This window comes from Aptenodytes forsteri, unplaced genomic scaffold (genome assembly GCF_000699145.1).
Source record: "Aptenodytes forsteri isolate BGI_AS27 unplaced genomic scaffold, ASM69914v1 Scaffold103, whole genome shotgun sequence".
NCBI classification, from domain to species: Eukaryota; Metazoa; Chordata; class Aves; order Sphenisciformes; family Spheniscidae; genus Aptenodytes; species Aptenodytes forsteri.
In genome coordinates, this window is record NW_008796051.1 from 4,610,479 (window position 1) to 4,632,754 (window position 22,276).

The following is a 22,276-nucleotide window of genomic DNA, read 5'->3' on the forward strand; positions in this document are numbered from 1 at the left end:
TGCGTGGCTTTTTCTTTACCTATTAAACTGCCTTTATCTCAACCCACGAATTTTCTCACTTTTACCTTTTCGATTCCCTCCCCCATCCCACCAGTGGGGAGTGAGTGAGCGGCTGTGTGGGGCTCAGTTGCCGGCTGAGGTTAAACCACGACAGTAGTGCACTTTGTGAAAGATGTTCAGCTGAAATGAAGATGGCATGGGGTTCATCGGCTAACCTGTGTGTGTGAACTGCAGGTTTTTCTATAAGTTGTGGTATTTCAACACCTGGTCCCCACAACTCGATGGGATGCAGTAGTAAGTCCTCACTGCTCTGCGCCCTGTGCCTGTTTATGGATTAATCTGCACAACATCTCTGGGGATGGGGAGGAATGAGCTCTGTATCACAGACTGAGAACTGAAGCGTGGGGTTTGCTTTCTAATTTTTTTGCACAGCCATGAGAAGCAGAAGCTGTTAAGCTCCAAATGTCACCTGCAGACTCCCTTTAAATACATATATCAACTGAAGTTTCCCATTTGCAACCAAGCTAATACTCTGTTATTGGATTCATCGTGCTTTATTACAATTATTTGTTTCACAGTGTTCAAACCCAGTGCAGCTTTGCATTTTTGTGAATGATTCCCCCGTGAAACCCTAAAGATGCTCAACTCAGATGGGTGTATGTAGTAGTTATCACTGTGCCATCTGCCCTAAAACTTGCACTTTTCATGAGATGCCACTGCTGGGACATCTGGCACTAAAAATATGTTTTCTGCATCATCTCACAATTGAGGAGGATGCCACGGCTGTTCAGCTCCACAGGAGATTCCTTGAAGCATCCTTCTGTTATCTAAGAGCTTCTGCAATGAAGCTACAGCACTAACCTGGCCGGGGAAGGAATTATGCTATTAATGGAAAGCTGTGTTTTTGCTTTATGGCTTGGATTGCTGTTAGAAGGGAGTGGCACTTGTGTGATGGATTGATTGATGCGTAGCCAGTCTGTCTTATATCCTATAAATCAATAGTTGGTGTGATAGGACTAAAATGACTATGTAATATACTGTAAGTCAGCTTCTATTATCCAAAAGCAAAAAAACTGCAAAATCGATGCACGCAGCTATATTTCTCAAAGTTTGGCCTTACTGAACTGTTTCCATATAGCTTGAACCTGCAATGTACTGGGATTTCCTTCTTAATTCACAGAATATTTTCCCCCTTAAAGATGCACACAAAATATTGTGTCTTGAGACTGGGCAGTATGACTAGGTCATACAGTATGAGTATGAGTATGTCCTACAGTATGAGTATGTCAGCGGCTTGGTGCTCCACAATTTTTTCCACCCTTGGCAAAAGCCACCATACGAGCCTGTGTGTTTTCTTGTAGGAGGTGGAGCTGTGCCGCATTAGCAGCCAGGAGAAGCTGGGGCTGACTGTCTGTTACAGAACCGATGACGAGGAGGACACAGGGATCTATGTCAGTGAGGTAAGGACATGGCGATGGGGAGGAGCACGGGAGATGCTCGTGGTGGAGGGCTGAACGTGCCAGGGAATGGAAGACCAAGTGCTGTGAGACCAGAGTGCAGAAGTGTCAGCCATCAGCCAGCACACATCACTTTCAATTCATTTAGATTATCAGTTTAAATTATGTTGCCCAAGCAGTGTAATTATTACTAGTAATCTTCAGTCTGAATGCTTTTAACTACAACATCATAGTTAGGGAAGTACAAAGCGGTCTGAGCATGGTCTGAATTTTGAAAGAAATCTGCCCTTATGTGGGAAATCAGGCAGAGATTTTAAGGAGAAAAGCACCTTTTCCACACCCTGCTTGCATTCTCCCCCTGCCATAGCCTCGGTAATCATAACAGTGGATAATCATTATTTTATTATTTGTGTTTTTGTTACAGTTCTGGTATGCACAGACATACCACAGGTGGGTGGAGAGAGTAGCTTGGGAGAGGAATATGTCAGAAAGACTAATTTTTTTTTTCCCCCATACAAAAAATAGAATACTGGATATTGAGATGGGATAAACCCTCAGTTTTCATTGGCTTCACCAGGAAAACATGGCATCCAGCGCATGTCACAGAGTGTTAGTGTTTCACAGTCCACAATACTTCCAGGCACACTAGCTCCCTTTGAGTCTCCAGCCGTTTCAAAGAGGTTTGTTGTTCTGGATAAAGCAGAACTCTTGTGAGTCCACGCTCACTGGTGAGTTCAAGCTCACTGGTGACTGCCCTGTGTGAACTGTGTTCCCGATTTGTTGCTTTTGTGACATGTTGAACCAAATTTGGACATTAGGAGAAGGTTCTTTGCTGAAAGGGTGGTCGATCACTGGAACAGGCTCCCCAGAGAAGTGGTCTGGATGATGCTCTTAGTCATATGGTTTAGTTTTAGGTAGTCCTGTGAGGAGCAGGGAGTTGGACTTGATGATCCTTATAGGTCCCTTCCAACTTGAGATATTCTATGATTCTAAGTTCTGAGTGAAGCTCATGGACAGAGAGCATCAGTAGAGAGAATTCTCCTACGTATCAGTGAACAGGGATGAAGACAAGATTGCTCATTCACAGGCCAGCAGCAATGTCAAAGAAGCTCAAAAGCACAGCCTTGGGACAAGAATGAGGAATTAATATAAAACTACCTAAGAATAAGTCTTCTACCAGTTGTGTAAGCGCTGCTGTTAAAGTCTGTTTGACCTTGTGAGGACAAAGAAAGTGCAGGAATCTCTTAATACACTCCAGGATTATATCTGAAATGTGCTGGTTTTCCTACATGGTAGAAATTTCTCAGACCTTTTTAAGTGAATGTAATTATATTGTCTTTTGTACTTGATTAAGCACTTCAGAATCTTTTTTTTTTATGATAATGCACAAGAAGAAAATAATATCTAACAGCTGTAGAGGATATAACCTACAAACCAAATGCTCAACTCAAATGTTTGGTTTGAAAAAATATCTTATGGCATGACGAGGCAAAATAAATGATTTAAGATAACCATCAAGTGAAAGGTGATAGATTGAATTGCCCTGCAATGAACAGTAGGTCATTGCTCAGGGATGAGCTATAGTGACTTTGATAAACTGTTAATGGAGCCCTAAACATCTATTTAGGTTAAACTAACTTAAAATTAACTGACTCAGACCAGGAACGATACACAGTACCTGTGAGTGATCTATACAATATAGATCCTTTGGGGTTTTTTGCTGTTTCCTCGCTAGCTGCAAAATTCCAGAGGAAGTAACAGATTGGTAACCGAGACAATCATTTAATAGTAAATGTTTCCATGAAAGAGAAATAAACCTGCTTCTTTCCCAAAGACAAGGCCCATTTATATAGAGGTATCAACTGCTGCAGAACCACCTCAGTCCATAGTGAACTTCCAGAGCAGAGGGGCTCTGTCATTAATTCTTAGTGCTCTGACAGCTGAAGGTTAATGCCTGATGGTACCATAGGATAGTATTAATCTGAAAATTATATGCTCCCAACACTTTCTGTCTTTAGGCTTGTATCTGAAACAAGTTTATACGATTATTTAAAGAACTGTTGAGTTCATATGACTGTAAAGGAAACTTCAGATTGCCTCTGTACAGAGTAAAAATGCTACTTTTTCAAACTGTGCAGCTGTTACTGTTTCCAGTAAAAATCTTTCCATGTTCAATTACTGGATATTGTCCTATGCAGGTTGATCCAAACAGCATTGCTGCCAGGGATGGCCGGATCCGTGAAGGAGATCGCATTTTGCAAGTATGTGACAGTAGACTCTTCCTTAAACTCTTTCTTCAGACAAACGCGCAGTGCCCTCTTCTCTGTGGACTGTTAATGAGGGAAGGTAGTTCTCTTTGTTACTGTGATCGATGAGAAAATCCATGTCTGTCTGTTTTTTAACACAATAGCCAGGAGCTAGAGTACGTGTACTGAAAAATGAGAATGACAAACTCGTTCTGGCTTGTGCCCTTATGTCCCATGTCTTTTTTTGCCATATTTATTAGCAAATCTCATTTCCCCTGTGTTCATCTCAGTGTCACATTCTAAACAGGGAACCTGCAGACATAAATATGAGTGTCAGAGACTTACTGATCATTCAGCAATCGCATAAATTTGGGTAAAGCTCACTCGTGCTGAGCATAGATGGTAAGTTTTCATACAAAAGATGTGCTGTTAGTGAAGGATGATCTTGAATGTACTTGAGGGGGGATTCATTAGGCTTTTGTTAATATTTTCTTTCCTCCACCAATAAAATATCGCTTTTCTGAGTTCTTTTGTAATCCACCATCTTGGCTTTTTTTTTCCCCCTTCCTTTCTATTGATCCGCTCATGTAAGGAGCTGCCCCGAAGATAGGTTTGTGTGATACAACATAGCCCTGTGAGCAAGGGTGGCTAGCTGCTGGCTCTGGAGGGCAGGCAGTGTACCTGTACAGAGAGGGAAGTAGCTAGAATGGCAGTGGGTTTCTATCTTCAGCTGGCAGGGAATAGTACGTTTTTGCGCTAGTGACAAAATCACAAAACAACTACCAAAAATCAGCAGACCGGAAAGTCTTTGCTGTATTGTAGCATTTTAGTTCTGGTTCTCAGTCAATTTCCCTTGTATTTTGACCTTTTTTCACTGAAGCCCCAGAACTAGTTCCTGGTGTGACAAGTCACTTTTCTGTAACCAGTTCCGTAATTGCCCTTCATTAATTTAGGCACGTGAGCTTTCAGGTTGTCGCAAGATCAGCCTGTTCCTTCCCTCCAGTTTTTTCATTTCTGCAGGAAACATCTTTGCTGAAACCTGTCGCTGTATCTCTTACCCTGGTATCAGCTTTGGGAGTCTAGCTAACACAACAGGGTCTATGAGCTGGCTTACCAAAGTGGCCCATCTTTTGGAGAGGAAACAATAAGTTAGATTTTAATGCCAGGGCTCACTCAGGGGCTGCTGGTTTATTCTCTGTGTGGTTGGAAATGTGAAAACATTTAGAGGATGGTGTTCCCCTCCAGAAGACACGGACACTGTGGTACGAGGGCAGTGAGCCCCTCAGTGGGACTTGGGGTGGCGGGGTGATGGGATCACATCATGGGGTGCGGCTAGGAGTGGAAAAGTCAGTGCACTGTCTTCTGCGTCTTTCTATAAAATACCTACTGAAGAAAGCAAACAGGATATAATGGTACTTTTAACTTTCAAAAATCAGAAAAAAACCTTGTTTATTCAACCAAGTAGAAACAACTTTCGTTCCTACTCTATGATTTCAAAATAAGGAAATAGAGGGTAGGTCCATTTTCTGCTCCTTTCCTTGCTTTCTAAAATTTCTGAGTGAAGTGGAGAGCCAACAGCAGTTCAGGCAAATGTTCTCTAGTTCCTAACGAAATTCATTTCAATTGTGAGTAAAGACTCCGGGGGAAAGAGGAAAGCATAGGTAATTCTGCCATCCTTTTGTAGACTGGAGCATTACTTTAATGTCAGTGCTGATATATAGCTATGAGTTTGATCATTAAAGTTAACACCCAGAGAGTTATGTGGGGTTTACTTTCATATCTGAAAACACATTGACCCTCCATCTACTCTTATTGATGAGATAACTCAGAGAAATAGAAGGTGACAGTGCCATTATGGGGGGATTACACTGGGGCTGGGAGAGAGCAGGATCCTTGAGTGTGGGGGCATTTTCTGTGGGTGGCGGATGGCATCGGTTAAGGCTACGGGGGACACACACTCTGTTTTGTGTATTTCTCATAAAATTACAGCAGGTTTCCTCACGTTTTTGAAGCTGAAACTGTCCCCTTCTCATTCTCACAAACCTCACACCTCTCCAGTCACCTTCTTAGTCTTCTTAAGCATCTGAGAACAGCCTGAGTATTTTACATCAAATGTTACAAAGTCAAGGGAAAGGTTTTATAAGGGCAGTCCTGGCAAGACTTGCCTAAGCTTCTGCTGTTTTTAGCTGTGAACCTCCAGGCTGACAAGTGCTGTCCATGGGGGTGAGATGTCGTGGGGCAGGCTGAAGTCCTGCTTGTCCCCCATGATGGTGCAGCTGGTGTGGGGTGGGCACCTCCAGGCTGTGCGGGGCCAGCAGGGCCGCTGCCTCCGGGGTTGGAGAGGGGCAATTGCTCAGCTGATAGGAATCACCGGAGCAGCCACCATGGCTGGGGGTGTTTTGCACAACCTGGAGATCTGCTCCTTCACCTCTGTGGCTGCATCTCTGCTTTTCAGGTTAGGGCAGCTCTGCGTTACCAAATGGTTGTCTGGTCTCCCACAGACCACAGCCATCCCTTCTTGTAAGCTTTGTAAGCATCCCATCATGTAAGCTTTGAAGGGTCTCAGACATTTTACTCATTGCTGGTTAGATAATCAGGGTACACTGGGGTTTTCTTTGATCTGAATTAAAGCTGTGTTTTTGAGTCAAGGCTTTCAGGCCAAACATACGTGCAGAAATGCAACTTTCTCTTTACTTTTCAACCAGGAAGTTCCTGCTACTTTGAAATCAAACCCTTACAAGATTTTATTTCCCCCAGATATTCAGATCCTTCTGTCTTCCAGTTTTGTTTTCACCCATTTTCAAATAGACCAAGTATTTTTTGTTGGACAAAACCAAATACACATGGAAAATAAGATTTCTATTTGATTCCCTCAATAAGAGGATTTGGACAATGCCAAATGTGTTTCTTACCATGTAATCATGGACATGGCTGTTTTAATGACGTGACAGAATAGGAGAAAGGTAGCGAGAAAAGCACGTTCTCATTGGAGAACCACTTTTATTTTGATTATCCCCTTGTAAGGGGGATACATATGTTTTGTGTGATTCTGGGTACTAAGCTGTCCATACAAATATGAAATGATTAAATGGAGCAGCAAGAAGCAGTGGCCTATAAGTATTGCCTGGTGAGAGATAATACTGTAGCTCTCTAATTGGCTCTCTACCAGCATACAGTGTGACTGATTTCAGCTGTAGCATTACCAGTCTTGCTTCCACCAGCACTATTATCTCAGAGTGACACTTCCATTACTCTGAACGGAGAAAGATGAACGTCACCTGTCAGGGGCTGGTTAATTGTGTTGCTAGATGTATGTTACCAGGGCGCAGGTTGGACATTTATGAACATAACTGCTTCCTCTGATGTCCGCCATCCTTCAACGATCGATACAGCTCTTACAGTAAGCGCATAATTGAGTGAAGGCACTTACCACTGAGGGGCTGAAGATGAGCCCCTTGCGCGAGTTTCATTGTCCATACATTCAGCACAAATGAGCTGATATCTGCCCTTTATTGTGTGTTGCTTTGTGGAAATAGAAACTTACGTGCCACTTTCATTTGTTTTCTAGATAAATGGCCAAGATGTCCAGAATCGGGAAGAGGCAGTGGCATTGCTCTCCAGTGAAGAATGCAAGAAAATTGTGTTGCTGGTTGCAAGACCGGAGATGCAGGTTAGACTAAATAGATGCACTGAGCCAGAACCCTGGTTATACCATACATTCAGTGCCGCTGTGAGTAATGAACTGCTGAGAAATAGGAATGCCAAAGTTCCTGACAAAAGGAGGAAACAGATAATTGCAGAGCTTTGCCCCTGTTTAGCCAACAAAGAAAATAACATGATATTACTAGGGCTTGTTTTCCCAAAACTAAGCAATTCCTTTCCAGCAGACAGAGTAAGCAGGTATACAAATAAAGCTGACAGCACTATTATGATATTAGTAAAATATGAATTAGAACTAGAAAACTATGTATTACTCGTTAGATGATTGTTATTTGTTCTGGGGATAAATTTCCCATACTTACCTCAGTCATTTATATGAACTTACACAAAGCTGTAGTTGGTCATTGGTGATGGCTCTGTTTATCCTATGCACTTATAAGCAGGCATGTAAACTGTTCATTTATGTACCATGGAACTTTGACTACAGTACCATGCAGCAAACCTGGATCTAATTGTTTTCAAAGCACCCTGGTCACAACAACCTGCTTGTACATTGCAAATTGTATCTTGGGAGGTGCATTTTCAAAAGCTTTTAGAAACATTTTTGTGGTTTTAAAAATAAAATTATGCCAATGCCAAGAATTTTGCCATGCCAAGAATTTTTTATATCATTGCAGGGGGCAGATGTTAGGTTGATCATCACGCTAAAGGAGAGGTAGAGTGGAAGAAGAGTGCTGTTTGTACTTCCCTTTATATTCTGTTCATAGGCCATTGCAAAGCAAAAAGACATTATATTGTCACTGTTCTCTCCATCTGCCAACAATTCAGAGTTGGTTATGTTGCCATTTGTCTCTCATGCTATTGATCTGATATTCTCAGTCTCGCTAGCTGCATACTCTGTATAAATTAAATTGAGTAAGTGTAATTCAGTGCCACTTGGAATCTCTTCTTGAATACGGTAGTTATAAAAGATTCACAATTTCAGCATTCATTTCCTTTATGTTTTTCAGGAATCTAAACAATTCCCATAAAACTGGTGACATAGTACAGCAAAAAAATCCATGCATCAGTTTCTATTGCAAAATTGTAGCCCTCACTGGAAGTTGCAGAAGTTTTGGAAGAGTTATTTCAAGATTATTCTTACTATTTTTCACTAAGATTTTGTTTTTCAGTAGGGAACAGAAACCCACCTACTTATAAAATACATGCCCAGGGAAAGTTAATTCTCTGTATTTGTTTAGACTGGTCAACATGAAAAAGTTACATCAGTATGAGTTAAGGAATTACTTAGCTGTACCAATATAGCTTCCTATATGGATGCTCCTTTCAAATTATAAAAGTGTGGTTTGGTTTGGGTTTGGGGCTTTGGTGTTGGGATTTTTTTGTTTAATTTATGTGTTTTAAGAACATATTCATACAAAACTGAAGAAAAAGCCGTAGTATGTCAGAAATCAGGCTGTCCACAAACTGATTTCTGGTAGTTGTGCTGCTTTGACTCTGGTAAAAGACAGCAGGATTAAGCAGGCTTTTATTTCAAGATAGAAAATGGTGATGGCAGTATTACAATCTTGAAAGGTGACTGCTGAGCACATTCATTCGGTAACAGGGAAGAAAACCTTCTCTGACCATTTATTTGTGCAGTGAATACCGATGAATAATTAAGTTTTGAAACAGAGCACCGGAGGAGCACACAACCTGTTTAATATGTAAGCAAATGGCACAGGCATGTGCATTCACATGTGTGTATGTGCACACAGTGTATGTAGTGCACGTGTATACTAAGCCATATATTATTTTTATTCTAAAAGCTGTAACATAACATAAGCATTCCCATTAGTTAGGTACTGGGTCTGCCACGATCAAAGCAGCAGATTTGCCCAAGTGAGATTCATCTTTTGTCCTCCAGATTTGTTAATCTCTGCAATTTCCTCAAATGAGGGAAATTCAACTGCGTCCTTTATGGTAGAGGAAGGCTGTGTCCATGCTTTCCTTGGGAAAAAAAAGCAAACAAGACAAGTAAACAAAATTAGTGGCCAGTACCAGATGTTTCAGAGAATAGTTTGGAAGTCCCATTAAGGACAAACATAAAAATTACATGTCCAAGAAAAAAAGCCTCCTTCTAATCGCAAGGGGATGGCTTTAGAGGCTGGCTTTGCCAAGGGAAATGGTGAAAGGCTTATGTTCTTTATAAGAGGAAAGATTTCACTGGCATGGGCAAAAACATATCAGAGTTTGTGAAGGAAACAGTGGTTTCCTGCCAGTATTCAGCTAGAAGTGCCATACAGCATCAATCACTCCTTGTGTAGCTTTGAACTGCTACTTGCTGGTTTCGTGTAACTTTTCTGACTGGCATCTGTGGCCAGAGCTCTCCTGGCTTTGAGGCAGTGGTACTTCTGGTGAACGTGTTGGCCCATGTTACGTTGCTCATGCTGTCTTGGGACATGAATAGTTGGTACTCTTGTAATTGTCTAATGCTGAGACTTTTACCTTTTAGCATCTTTTTGTCACCTTCTTCCCCTGGTTCCTTCACCAGCAACAAAACAATAAGTGTTTCCCTTTTGCCACGATCTCATCGTTATAGCCAGGAGTGCCACTGACCAATATTTTCCTTTTCGACGCAGTGTGCCATCTGGCAAGGGATTACAGATACAAATGGATGTGTTCCACGTGCACACATGTGCACAATGAACAAATGGGAAGAGTAGCATTTTAGGCCAGGGGTGCCTGTTTTATCAGTTTAGAAAGATGTGAAGGGTGCAAAGTGGGTGCAGGAAGAGGACATACTCACTTGACAGAAAACATAGCATCCCCTCCTGTCCTTTTGCAACACTGTGTTCACCAAATGTCAAAGTATTATTTTGCACTTGGAGAAAAAAACAAACAAACGGGTAAGCCTTGCTTCCAGGCACACCACGAGAACAAAAATAACCTCCCTTCAAATCACCGCATCTTTTGTTTGTTTGTTTACCTGGAAGATCAATGGGAAAACGGTGACAGAAACGCAACATAAGGTTTCTATTGAGGTGGCGGCAGCAGGGCACAGCGCTGGGACGGAGGTTGTTAGAGGAAAAAGCCCGGTTGCCTCCTGGCCCTATTAGTAACGTTGCCACTCTTTCAGCACAGGGGCTCTCGGCGGTAATGAACATGACAGCTTCAGGATTATGCGCTGCGCCTTTCATACCTTTTGAAAGGAAATAATGTCTGTGCTGTGCAGTCTCCTTCATTATGAGAGAAAATCAGTCATACTGTTTCAAGAAAGGATAAAAGGCATGAGTCCCATTTTTTTCATCCTTCTTTTTCTTCTTCTCTTTTTGAGACGCGAACTCCTACCGCCTGGCTTTCTGAAGAGAATCATTAGGATAAAAAGAACTAGTCAAGCATTGCCATTTGGGTTTACCCTGTTTTAGCATGTGTCCTTGCTAACATAATATAATGTACTAATGTATTCTTTGCAGCTGGAAGAAGGGTGGCTGGATGATGAAAGGAATGAATTCTTAGAGGAGTTAAACTTGGAAATGTTGGAAGAGCAGCATAATGAAGCGATGCAGTACACAGCCAACGAGGTGGAGCAGGTAGGACTGCTACTAAATGTATCATTTGAAATTTTGCTAGGTATACTTTTTTATTAATAGAGAATGAAATGGTATGCTGTAAAATGGAGTCAAAGGCTTTGATAGAATTCTGTCTCTAAAATGCTATGAACTCCGGCACGCTATAGGTAAGGAAAAGGAGAAAAATAGATGCTTAGGCCCAGTATCACAAGTAAGCAAACAATTTAGGAGGCTGTGATAAGTGCAGATTTCTCATTTTCTCTGAACTCTCAGAATAATATTGCTTTCCTTCTTTAATTCTGAAGTGTTTGGCATTTATGTTGTTATATTTTATGTCAATTTTTTTTTTAATGAATTGTATCAGTGTGGCAACTTGAGCTCCAAGTTGAGATAGATGTCCCTCTTGTATGCATGTGAGGTATGAGCCAGCCCTTGCACCAGAGAGCTTGCAGAACAAGATGGAAGAGGTGTTTAAAATAAACAACAGGTGTTTTGGTAATACAAGTGTATTTTTCTTATACCGACAGCACACAACTTGGCATTTGTTTTGTTAATGGAGACAAATAAGCATATTGTTAGCATAGTCTCAGCTTGCTGCTATCCCGACTTTTACCTGCCCATATGTGCTGTAAGCACTGTGACTATGGCAAAGATGCATGTGTACCCCCAGCCATACAGTTTCATCAAGGGATGGGTCTTCTCAGTTGTACTTTATTGTGGAAGGCATAAGTGACCTTATCCACACCTGAATCAGATGATCTGTCAGCATGCACACCTGTGTGGAGCCAAGGAAATAAAATCCAATGTCATGTCCTGGCTTCTGTATATGTACAGCTGGGGAGAAACTGTTTTTCCTCCCACAGAAATTTGTGACTTACAATTTTTTCCCCATTCTGAATTGCTCGAAAGCAGAGCCTGAGGCATTTTTCTTTGAAGTGGAGAGAGGGAGAAAGACTGTGAAAGCCTTCCTTCTTCTGGCTAACAGGAGCTTATTTGGCTAACAGGAGACCTGGCTTCAAATTCCACGTTCAGGGCCTGAACGTGCATCTAGCCTGTTTCCTCCTCACCTCCCCTCCAGCCTTGATGCTGGGCTATTGACTAGGTGATAGCTGCTATTAAAGCTATTCACTGTACATAAATGAAATATTCATGAGGACAGGGACACTAACAGAATAATTAAGTCAATTATCTGGAATATGATAGATCAGTTTACAAATCCTTGATCTTACAAGCATTTAATTATTTACACGAAGTGGAATAACTCCAGGGTCAGAGTTGAAGGGAGCCTTGCAACAGGATATATAGTGGCCTTTTAGTTACGACCCTCTTTTCCAGGCAGTGATCCAAGCCTCAGTTTCCCAGGTTAAATGTGCTAACTACTGCACTGCTAGCTACTTTGAACTGATATTTGCATCTTGTTTATTTTTTTAACCGCAAATTTTATCTCGGATAGCAAAAGATTTCCTGTCAGAAAGAACACTTGTTCTTCACAAAGCAATTTCCTTTGCATAGTGACATTTTCACACAAACCAGCACTTCTGGAGGAAATTCTTGAGCAGGTCTATCTACAAACCCGTACTAGCCCCTCATACAACGTGTTGGGGCCTCTGAAATCACTTCACAGTTGTGACCTTCCACTCCCAAGTTCTTGTCAAGCTTTGGCTTTTTCACTGAATTTGGGTTGCGAATAGTGTTAATTATTGAACAACGGTGTTCTGTGAAGTGGTTTCACAGAAGCCATTGAGATTGCTTATCCCCCATTGGGATCTTATACTAAGGATAGGGGTTTTTTTCCCTGTTGAGATTTTATGTTACTGTAGAAGAGACCTACACTTGAAAAAATTATGGTCACTTGTGCTCTGTCGGTGTCTGACGTTGAGTTACTCGAAGTAATTCTAGGACAGCCAGACGTTTCTTTGCCCTTCTGATGAGTAATTGAATCAACCAAATGCAGTTTGGTGTGTAATGGGGCATCAGTAATTTGTGACAGCTGCTGTCTCTCTAGACTCTAAGTAGTGACTCGGCAAGTCAGAAAACTGGTTCTTTACTCCTTGTTAGGCTGGGAAACCTAGCAGTTTTCTGAGGTGAATCACATAATCCATCGGAGCAATGAAAACACATTCGTTGCAGCTGCCAGTGGCCAAGCTGAGTATCTTCAAGCTCCTCGGTTGGCCATGGAGATTTCGCTCTAACACCAGCCTTGATTTTTGTGAACCAAAACACAGTCCTTTGCCTTCATAATCATCTGTCGTCATGAATCTTGCGAGCTGCCGGAATGAATACATGCTATAGCAGAATATCCTTCCAAATACGTCTGTTTTACAGAATGCCATTTTAACATTTAGTATGAGCTGTCACAGAAAAATCTGGTACAGTTTGTAATAGAAGAATTAAGTGGATAGTTGTGTCTTTTCTGTATGTTTTTTAGCCACTCTACAGAATTTAATCAAGAATTGTATCTTCTCTGTATAGAATAGTCCAATAAACCTTGAGGAAAGATGTAATTCTCCAGTTTTTATAACTTATTGTATTCCTTCCCCTTTACAACATCGCAGTTCATTGTGCAGCAGAGATAACTTTCAGAAGAATACCATACATTTGCCATGCAGAAACTCTTATCGGTATCATGGAATATATCAAAACCTATTAAGAAGAGAAAGAATTGGATAAAAAAATTAATTTGAGTTCATTCAAAGCTGAAATGCAGTGAAAATATCTGGGGGAAATTCTTTTTTGAGAGAGGCCTGTTTTAAAAGAACAGCATTGTTTGCAGAAGAGCATTTTCCCTTTTAGTGAACCACTGAAATCAATCTCAGTCTTCCCTCATGGCTGGAGTACCTCGTGGTTAGCCTGCCACCGGAGATTCCTCTCACTATGGTCAGTCTCCCTCTCACTGTCAGACTGACCGGAGATCCCAGCAGCTACATTTATTAAAACCTTTGACTGAATCTCACTGCCTTCAAACTTTAGTACCAGCCTGGGTTTTGAGTCCCAATATACATCATAAGTTGTAAAATGAGAATGGAACAGTGCCTGAATTCCTGCAAGATTAGCCATTTTATAGGCATGAATGCTTGCTGGAGCTGAAATGCAGAATCTTTTGAGGTTCATTTATTGCTTGATTGTACGCACCGCCAGGTTTGCCTTCTCATTATCTGAGTTCTCACTGCAAAGATGAGGCCTAAGGAGCCCTTTGGTATTTCAAACAGAAGTAATTGTAAAAGAGATTGACAACGTATGTTTGAAAACAAACACTTTGTTTGGAATAGATAATAGATAACACTGACAAAAGCAACGCACTGACAATTGGAGACTATCTCTTGTTTTTCAGAAGGGACTTAACCTGGAATTAGGCTTGCTACCTTTCAAAATAAAATTAAAATAATCTTATATTGTAAAAGACTGCTCAGTCTGCACATGTTTCTTCCTGACAAGGAGGGGAACCCAAAGTGACCACCTGACATTCAGGTACCTGTACTATAGACACTTAGATTTGGTGAAATCAATCCCACCCATCTGATTTCTGTTAAACTGGAAAGATGGGGTTTGCTTTGTTTACATCTTTTGTGTGTGTGTTAATTATGGATAGTGTAACTTGAGTAGATGGCAGTGTATTATATTCACTCAGTCTAAATCAAGTGGAAGTTGAAGGACCAAAGTTTAAATTGTTGATAAAAGTGGTGTGGAAAACAAGAGTCACTAATTCTGAAAGTGTTGATTGCGTGGGCCCAAGCTGTAAAGTCTGTTTCAACACTTATACAAATAGATACATTAAGGGATTTTTCAGAAATGCTCAAATATATGCTTTGGTGGTGTAGCACCATGCTGGAGACATCATGGAGCTCAGCTCCTGTAAGCTGTATAACTGTGCTAGTGCTAACACAGTATGGATAAACCCTCCTTAAGGGGTAAGATGAGTTTAGTCATATGAATGCACGCTGTGCTACATCACTCACCCTCAGGGTCAGCGAGCAGATCCTGGCCTTCCTCGTTTGCTAGTGTGGATGGAGCCCTGCATTTGGGTGGGCACCCAAATTGCTGGCTGTTCTGCAGCACAGCCCTCCCAGTGTCTGGGGGGGCTATTCTCCTTTGTGTCAGTAATTATTTTCCAGAGCAGTGAGAAGCATGGGTTACACAGGGCAGTGGCTCGAGTGCAGTGTAGGTGACCCAAACTAGAGTCACTTCTCTGCTGAAAAGTTTGGGGGAAGAAGAGGTCACTAGAAGCTGGAACAGCTCCAAAGCAGGTGAGAGAAGGGACCAGAATGGCTTATGTAGCAGCACTCACCTGGAGGAGGTAAACTAGAAAAATATGAAATTAAACCTAAATCTCCAGCATTCCCGGTGAATGCCCTGACCACTTGGCTGGTTGGGGTGCTCTTCTTTCTGGTTACTCTTGGTTTTCATGAAGAATTCTCTAGACATTGGGTTTTTTCTCTGTGTGAAATATGACATTTGGAATTCCTAAAAAACAGGTGATGTGGGAAGACATTGCATTCCCACCACTTCTCCAGCTACTCCTGAAAACGGAACTAAAGTGTTGCAGCCACTTTGGAAAAATATAACAAGAGCCTTAACAAAAAATCTTCCAATATACTTTATATGCTTTCACAGCAATGCATAAGCTGAGAAAAGAAAGAACAGATAAATGATAATTATAGAACAATTCTGCAATAGTTAGTTATTTAGAGTGTTATTGGTACTACGCTTCATATTGCTTCTTCCTGTGACAACAAGATACCCTTGTTTTTTAAGCAGGTAAGTAGAAAGATCTGAGAGGATCTCAGATCAGGAAAATACGTACCATTGAATTCTTAAAACTTGCAGAATTTTCATGAAAATCTGCCTTTGTCCCTTGCAGTTTCAAAATCTAGTTTCTAGAAAATTCTGACCCTACAACATCAAGAAGCATTGAACCTTTGCATGATCCCTTGAACAACACTGAATACATTCTGTCCCATGACATTTAAATTCAAGGGGAGACTTTCTCCCCATTTGGGGAGAGTGAGAGATAGTAGTTGGCACATTGCCAGCGTGTCTGCCAAAGCTACATGAGAGTTACAGGTTTATTGTGCATTTTATTACCAGCTGCACGTTGTATGTGCAACAGGATGAGTGTAAAAGGTATGCTATGATTTTGCAAGTCTTGTCTGACAACAAATTGCTAAAGCATCTTTTCAGAGATTTTTAACTGGTCTATCACAGACACTGAATTCTCCTGGTGTTGTGTTCCTTTCAGTATTTATTTTATTCCACTATTACGTTGCATTTGGGGGGTGGAGGTTATTTTTGTTTTTCTGAGATTAGGCCATTATTTTTTCCTAACAATTGCAGAAAGGAAACCAGTTGAAGGGTGTGGGATCATGAAGAGAGGAGAAAGAATGAGACAGGAGATAGGAGACACATTTTCATCCTGTTTTACTGTCTGTCAAAGTAGAGAAAAAGGGAATTGGTCTCTGTGGCATCTTTGAGTTTGTTTCCTTTCACTGGGTGCACTGTACCTTTTTTCTCCCTTGATTATTACTACCATTATATATAATTATGCAATTATACCTCCTAAAAGAGAAACGGCGCTTGGTTGGTACTATGTACATTTAGATATTTGGTGAACAGGCCGTATAAACTGCACTCTGCATGATTGCTCTGTAAGGGGAATTGGGGGGAATTCTTTGCTTATCCAGTTTGAAAAATAAAAAGCATCTGTCTCTTCAGAGAGGTATTATCTCACATTCTTTGCGAATATAAATAGTTTGAGAATATAAATAGGTTAGGTACAATGAGTGGAGTGTGAATTAAAAAACAACAGTCTATAAAAGCTTGACATTATGCCCATGGCAAGCACTCAGTGTTGTTCTACACTTAATGGTAAAAAGCTGTTTTTATTTCTAAGGAATATAAACTCTAACTAGGGAACAAAAATGGTCTCCAGGGATCCAACGCAGAGAGGTCTACTTGAGCAAAATCCTAGAATTCAAAATGAACAGTCTTTTGGAAAAAGACTACTGAAAACAAGAAGTGTGACAGAGAGCCGTGGAGGGTGTAGTGGAACAGGCCAGCCCTCTGCAGGCTTCAACCCTGCCCGTCTCCATGGAGCAAACAAGGAGTTCACTGGTAAAAAAAACCAAACAACCCACTGATGAAAGTAGTCTTTGCACCCTTTCAGATTGTATTAGTCATTGTTTGATTGGCTGCTTGCTCTATTTTTTTGAAGTGATACCAGTACTGAAGCTTTTTCCCAAGTTTGAGAAGATTTCAGCTCCACCAGACTCTGGCCATAATCCAGAATCAAAAACAGTACACCATCTGGTGATCATTATCTTTAAGCACTGCAAAGAGATGGCTTAGCTAGAGAGGGAAATATTTCTTTCCGGACTTTAGAAGATATGTCACTAGTGCTGTAATTCATCTACTTCACTCAGTATGGCCACCACAGCATGACTCTCAGAAATGTTTAAAAGCTATGAGCAGTAGGACTGCTGTTTAGTGATCTGTTTTAATTCGGCTTAAATCAGATCCCAGCTGTTTAAGCAAAACAGAGCTGGAAAATATTCTCATGTAATATGGTCTGCATTTGATAATCATTTTGGTTTGCTTGTTTTTTTAGCCAAAGAAACATGAAGAGGAGGATGGCACTACAGACACTGCAACCTCATCATCCAACAATCATGAGAAGGACAGTGGGGTGGGACCTACAGATGAAAGTCTGCGTAATGACGAGAGCTCGGAGCAAGAAAATGCACCTGAGGAGCAGAACAGCGCTACCCTGCAGAGCAAACGGGAGCTCGGCCACAGCCAAGATACATTAGGAAGTGTTGAGCTCCAATGCAATGAAAGCTTTGTGTCTGGGGAATACATTGAGTCTGATTTCATAGGAAACCCAGAGGAGGAATGTGAAAGGTTTCGGCAGCTGTTGGAACTGAAGTGCAAGATTCGAAACCACGGGGAGTATGACCTGTATTACTCGAGCAGCACAATAGAGTGCAACAGAAGAGAGCAAGATGGAGTGGAGCATGAGCTGCAGCTACTCAATGAGGAACTGAGAAACATTGAACTCGAATGTCAGAATATTATGCAAGCTCACCGGCTCCAAAAGGTGAGGGATCAGTATGGAGACATTTGGGCTTTACATGACGAAGGGTTCAGGAATTATAACACCAGCATAGATGTACAAAGAGGCAAACTGGATGACATCATGGAGCACCCTGAGAAGTCTGACAAGGACAGCTCCAGCGCCTACAACACTGCCGAAAGTTGCAGGAGCACTCCACTGACTGTGGAGCGATCCCCTGATAACTCTCTCCAGAGGATGATCAGCATAACCAACAGGAAAAACCTGAGGAGCACAATCGTGGCTAATCAGTCATCCTCAGGACAAAGCAACAGGGAGACAACCTCAGCCAAAACCAAACCCACTGAGCAAAACAGTGCTGCTGAGGACGCAGTGCTGGCATCAGAAAGCAGCAAATTCACAGACCAGGAAAAGCAGAGCAGCGAGCACATTCCCTACCTGTCTCCATATCACAGCTCTTCTTACAGGTACGGGAATATACCTGCTCATGCAAAGCATTATCAAAGCTACATGCAACTGATCCAGCAGAAGTCTGCTGTGGAGTACGCCCAAAGCCAGCTCAGCCTGGTGAGCATGTGCAAAGACTCACAGAAGTGTGCGGAGCCCAAGATGGAATGGAAAGTGAAAATAAGGAGTGATGGGACGAGGTACATCACAAAGAGACCAGTTCGAGACAGAATCCTGAAGGAACGTGCCTTAAAAATTAAAGAGGAGCGCAGTGGGATGACGACAGATGATGATACGATGAGTGAGATGAAGATGGGTCGCTACTGGAGCAAAGAAGAGCGGAAGCAGCATTTGGTGCGAGCTAAGGAGCAGAGGAGGAGGCGGGAGTTCATGATGAGGAGCAGGCTGGAATGTCTTAAGGAAAGTCCGCAGAGTGGCAGCGAGGGCAAAAAGGAAATTAACATTATTGAACTGAGTCACAAAAAGATGATGAAAAAGAGAAACAAGAAAATCTTGGACAACTGGATGACAATCCAAGAACTGATGACACACGGTGCTAAATCTCCAGATGGCACAAGAGTGCACAATGCCTTTTTATCAGTTACTACTGTATGAACGCAACTTCTTTCAGAGAGTATACTACCAGTTTAGGTAGAGTACGATTGCCTCGTTCAATGTGGCATTTTTATATATTTTGTGACTGTTTATAGTTTGACCTTTTTTGTAAGCAAAATTACCTGGTAATTTTTCATTTGTTTTTCATATAACGGTACCTTCTTTATCTGGCAGTCTTTCTTTATCCTGCAATATATTCATATTATTCATTTGTAGAAAAAAAAAAAAGAAAAAGAAAAGCAAAACAAAAAAAGTGGAGAAGCCAATTAATTTCTTAACCTAATACATATCCTGTAAGTTAAGATCTGGATTTATTTCTCTAGTTTTCTTTTTTCTACTTTAGTAACAATACAATACCAAAACAAAATGCTTTATACTGTATCCTTGACTTAACAAGTTTTAAAGTTTTACATCTTAGATTGCATCTCTTTATAAATCATATGCCACATCTCATCGTATAGATAAGAATGACATTTTTCCAACTACACATTGTGAAGTACATTTAATCTGTAAATTGCAATTGTATTTGTCCAAGTAAAGTGTAGGTGGGAAATTCTCCTGTGTTATGTAGTGGCATTGGTCATGTAGCTGGGCAGTATGTGATAATTGTGAAGATGAAAGAGAAATAAATTATTGCTTATCTTTAAGAAAAAAAAAAGCCAAGAGTTCTTTGATTTAAATTGAACATTTGCCTTTAAAGGATGAGTCATTTCACTATGCATGATATTTACAGCATATAGAGATTTCAAGAACATGGGACAGAATTCCATAGACTAGTTCTTATGAATTAGCTTTTTCATTTTTTCTGTGAGTGGGTCTTTCTGGCTTTCTCTTACCTGCTATTATTAGTTGATTGAATGATTCATTGATATATTACTGTGTTGTATGCTGTCAGGTAACTACTGGGAGTCCTTTCCCTGGCTGAGCTTGCTATTTGTTCTACACATAAAAAACATAAACAGAGAATATGCCTAACTTTGAGCCAAATCTCGTGCGAGAAAAACTAGCAGTGGATGTCACTGACATTTTCACAGATGAGTTAAGGAAAAATAGAGAAGGAAAGGCAACTAAATGAGTTAAGGGTTTAATTTTATTGTTGAGGAGCATCCAGGCCTTTTAGAAGAGCCCCAGTGGGAGCTGGCTGGGGCTCAGCAGCAAGGACAACTTGCTGCCTGGGTGCCTGATGGAGTAGGGAATTGTCTCTCTCCCTGCAGCAGAGCCACCTTAGCTGCCACTGGAGCATCTTCTGAGCTGCTGCTGCTGGCAGCCCCCGGAGTTACGGCAAGCTGAAATGACTAGTCCTGGGCAGCCAGCGGAGTTGAAGACTTTGCCTCATAGCCCCATTTTTGTTGTCCCTGTGCATGGCTCACAGCAGTTCCTAACTGATTGAAGTGCTTTTGACAGCAGGATTAGGTGCTGAAATCACCTGGCATCAGGCTTTAAAAGATATGCTTAAAGATGCAGAAAGGCACATTACGGTATTTCCAAATTATCCAGTTCTGGAAATCAGTCATTTGTTTTCTAACCGCTTTTGGCACCAGTAGGCATTGGCAGTGCTCTCTGCATCTCCAGGCATGTAAATACCGTAAGAACACTACTCCCTGAGTGCTTAGGAAAATTATGCCACTGACAGTTCACAGTTTGATAATCAGAAAATTCTCCCCACCAGACTCAGGGAAACATTATGCTAAATCCTCACTAAACATACAGCTGTTCATGCACAATGAAGAATACTTCCACTGTTTCCCGTTAAATTAGAAAAAGTGTGGGATCCAAGGCCAGAGAGGATCACGGGGTGATACAGTACTGCTTCAAGGGGCCATTACCAGATTGTCCCTCCAACAGAGCCAGGGAATTGTCTCTGACCAACCTAAGTCATCTAAGAAGATACACGTTCTTCTTCTGGAGACATCAAAGCACAGAGATCTGGCTGTTTCCCTCATTGCATTCCAGTGATCACACTCGTAAAAACAGGTCTCATTCCTAATAAGAGTTCATGGCTACTGTTATGCCTTTCCCTTAGACACAGTGCTTACTATTTTCTTCCCATTATTAAATCATGACTCAGAGCTCCTCTCAAACTGTTACAACACCCAAATTCAGAGAACAACCTGAATCTTCAGAAAATGTAATATCATTATTTCATCACTGAGAAATAAAATTAGGAAAACCCATGTCTAATTAGAGAAAAGACCTAGCTGGATGGAGGGGTGTATGTGTGTGGTAAGTAATAGAGAATAATTAGAGAAATAAACAAACACATTTATAGAGATGATATATTAATAGGCTGTAAATGGAAATGCATCCAAATCTGAGGAGCTCTGTCAAAATCTAGTGAGAGGCAAAGAGAAGACTGAGAGGCGATACAGCAATACTGCTGGTGGCACACTGTGGCGTGGTTTCTAGCTTGGCATATGCCTGCCAGAGCCCAGCCACCTTCTCCCTCCTTCTTCACCTGCTGGAATCAGCACGTCCCTGCCCAATCTTTAATTTGGGGGTTTTCCACCAGCCCACGGTTTTCTCTCCTGTCTTTGTAACTACCGTTATTAAGTGACATTTCCTTTCTTCCCTAAGCAGTCTTTGGGAGAATTGTTGTGTTTTGCCCCGATGAAATGCCTTGATCATTTCTGCTAGCATGGAAAGTAAACACGAGACCCCAAAGCGGGGCTGTGAGGCCGCCCGGGGTGGTGATGCAGAGGGGCTGAATGGCAGGCAAGTGTTTCACTGCTCACTGCTCTCAGCTGGTTTCTCTGCCGGGCAGGACTCGGTGTTGTGCTCCCTCATCCCAGCAGTTCTTTATCAGTGAAATCCAAGGCTGACATCCCACATGCTGTTTATTCCTGCATATACTTTTTTCCAAATGTCGTAATTTTTAATGAGGAAAATAACATCTTAGCACCAAGGCAAATTAAAAGAGAAGAAACAAAATACATTTCATGTTGTCATAAATCTTTCAAGAAAAAAGACTTGTCTGTTGTGAGAACTATTTTTTTTCATATGAAGGAACATAAAAATAAAAATGCTTTCCAACTGGAACAAGACCAGATCTTGCTTAAGAGGGTTGCTTGCAGCTCTGCGATAAAGAGCAAAAGGCAGGGAAGAGGAGCTGCATAGGTGTGTTATCATGGCCACATCACTGCTGGGGAAGGAGTTAATGTCCCATTCATCCTTCCCCCAACCCTGGTACTCAGCTGAGACCAGTGGGAGGTAATTTTTCCTATGAAGCCAGCAAGA

General features: G+C 41.4%; 1 protein-coding gene across 1 annotated transcript in view; it reads left to right on the forward strand.

The window, feature by feature from the left end:
• PDZRN4 (PDZ domain containing ring finger 4) overlaps window positions 1-19,252 on the forward strand; it is a 113,072-nt gene extending 93,820 nt beyond the window's left edge. The window contains exons 4-8 of the mRNA XM_009286234.1: window positions 1,362-1,460; window positions 3,656-3,718; window positions 7,272-7,373; window positions 10,819-10,935; window positions 17,516-19,252. Coding sequence (XP_009284509.1) covers window positions 1,362-1,460; window positions 3,656-3,718; window positions 7,272-7,373; window positions 10,819-10,935; window positions 17,516-19,042 — 1,908 coding nt within the window. The 3' untranslated portion in view covers window positions 19,043-19,252. The remainder of the gene's footprint in view (window positions 1-1,361; window positions 1,461-3,655; window positions 3,719-7,271; window positions 7,374-10,818; window positions 10,936-17,515) is intronic.
• The last annotated feature ends 3,024 nt before the right edge of the window (window positions 19,253-22,276 follow it).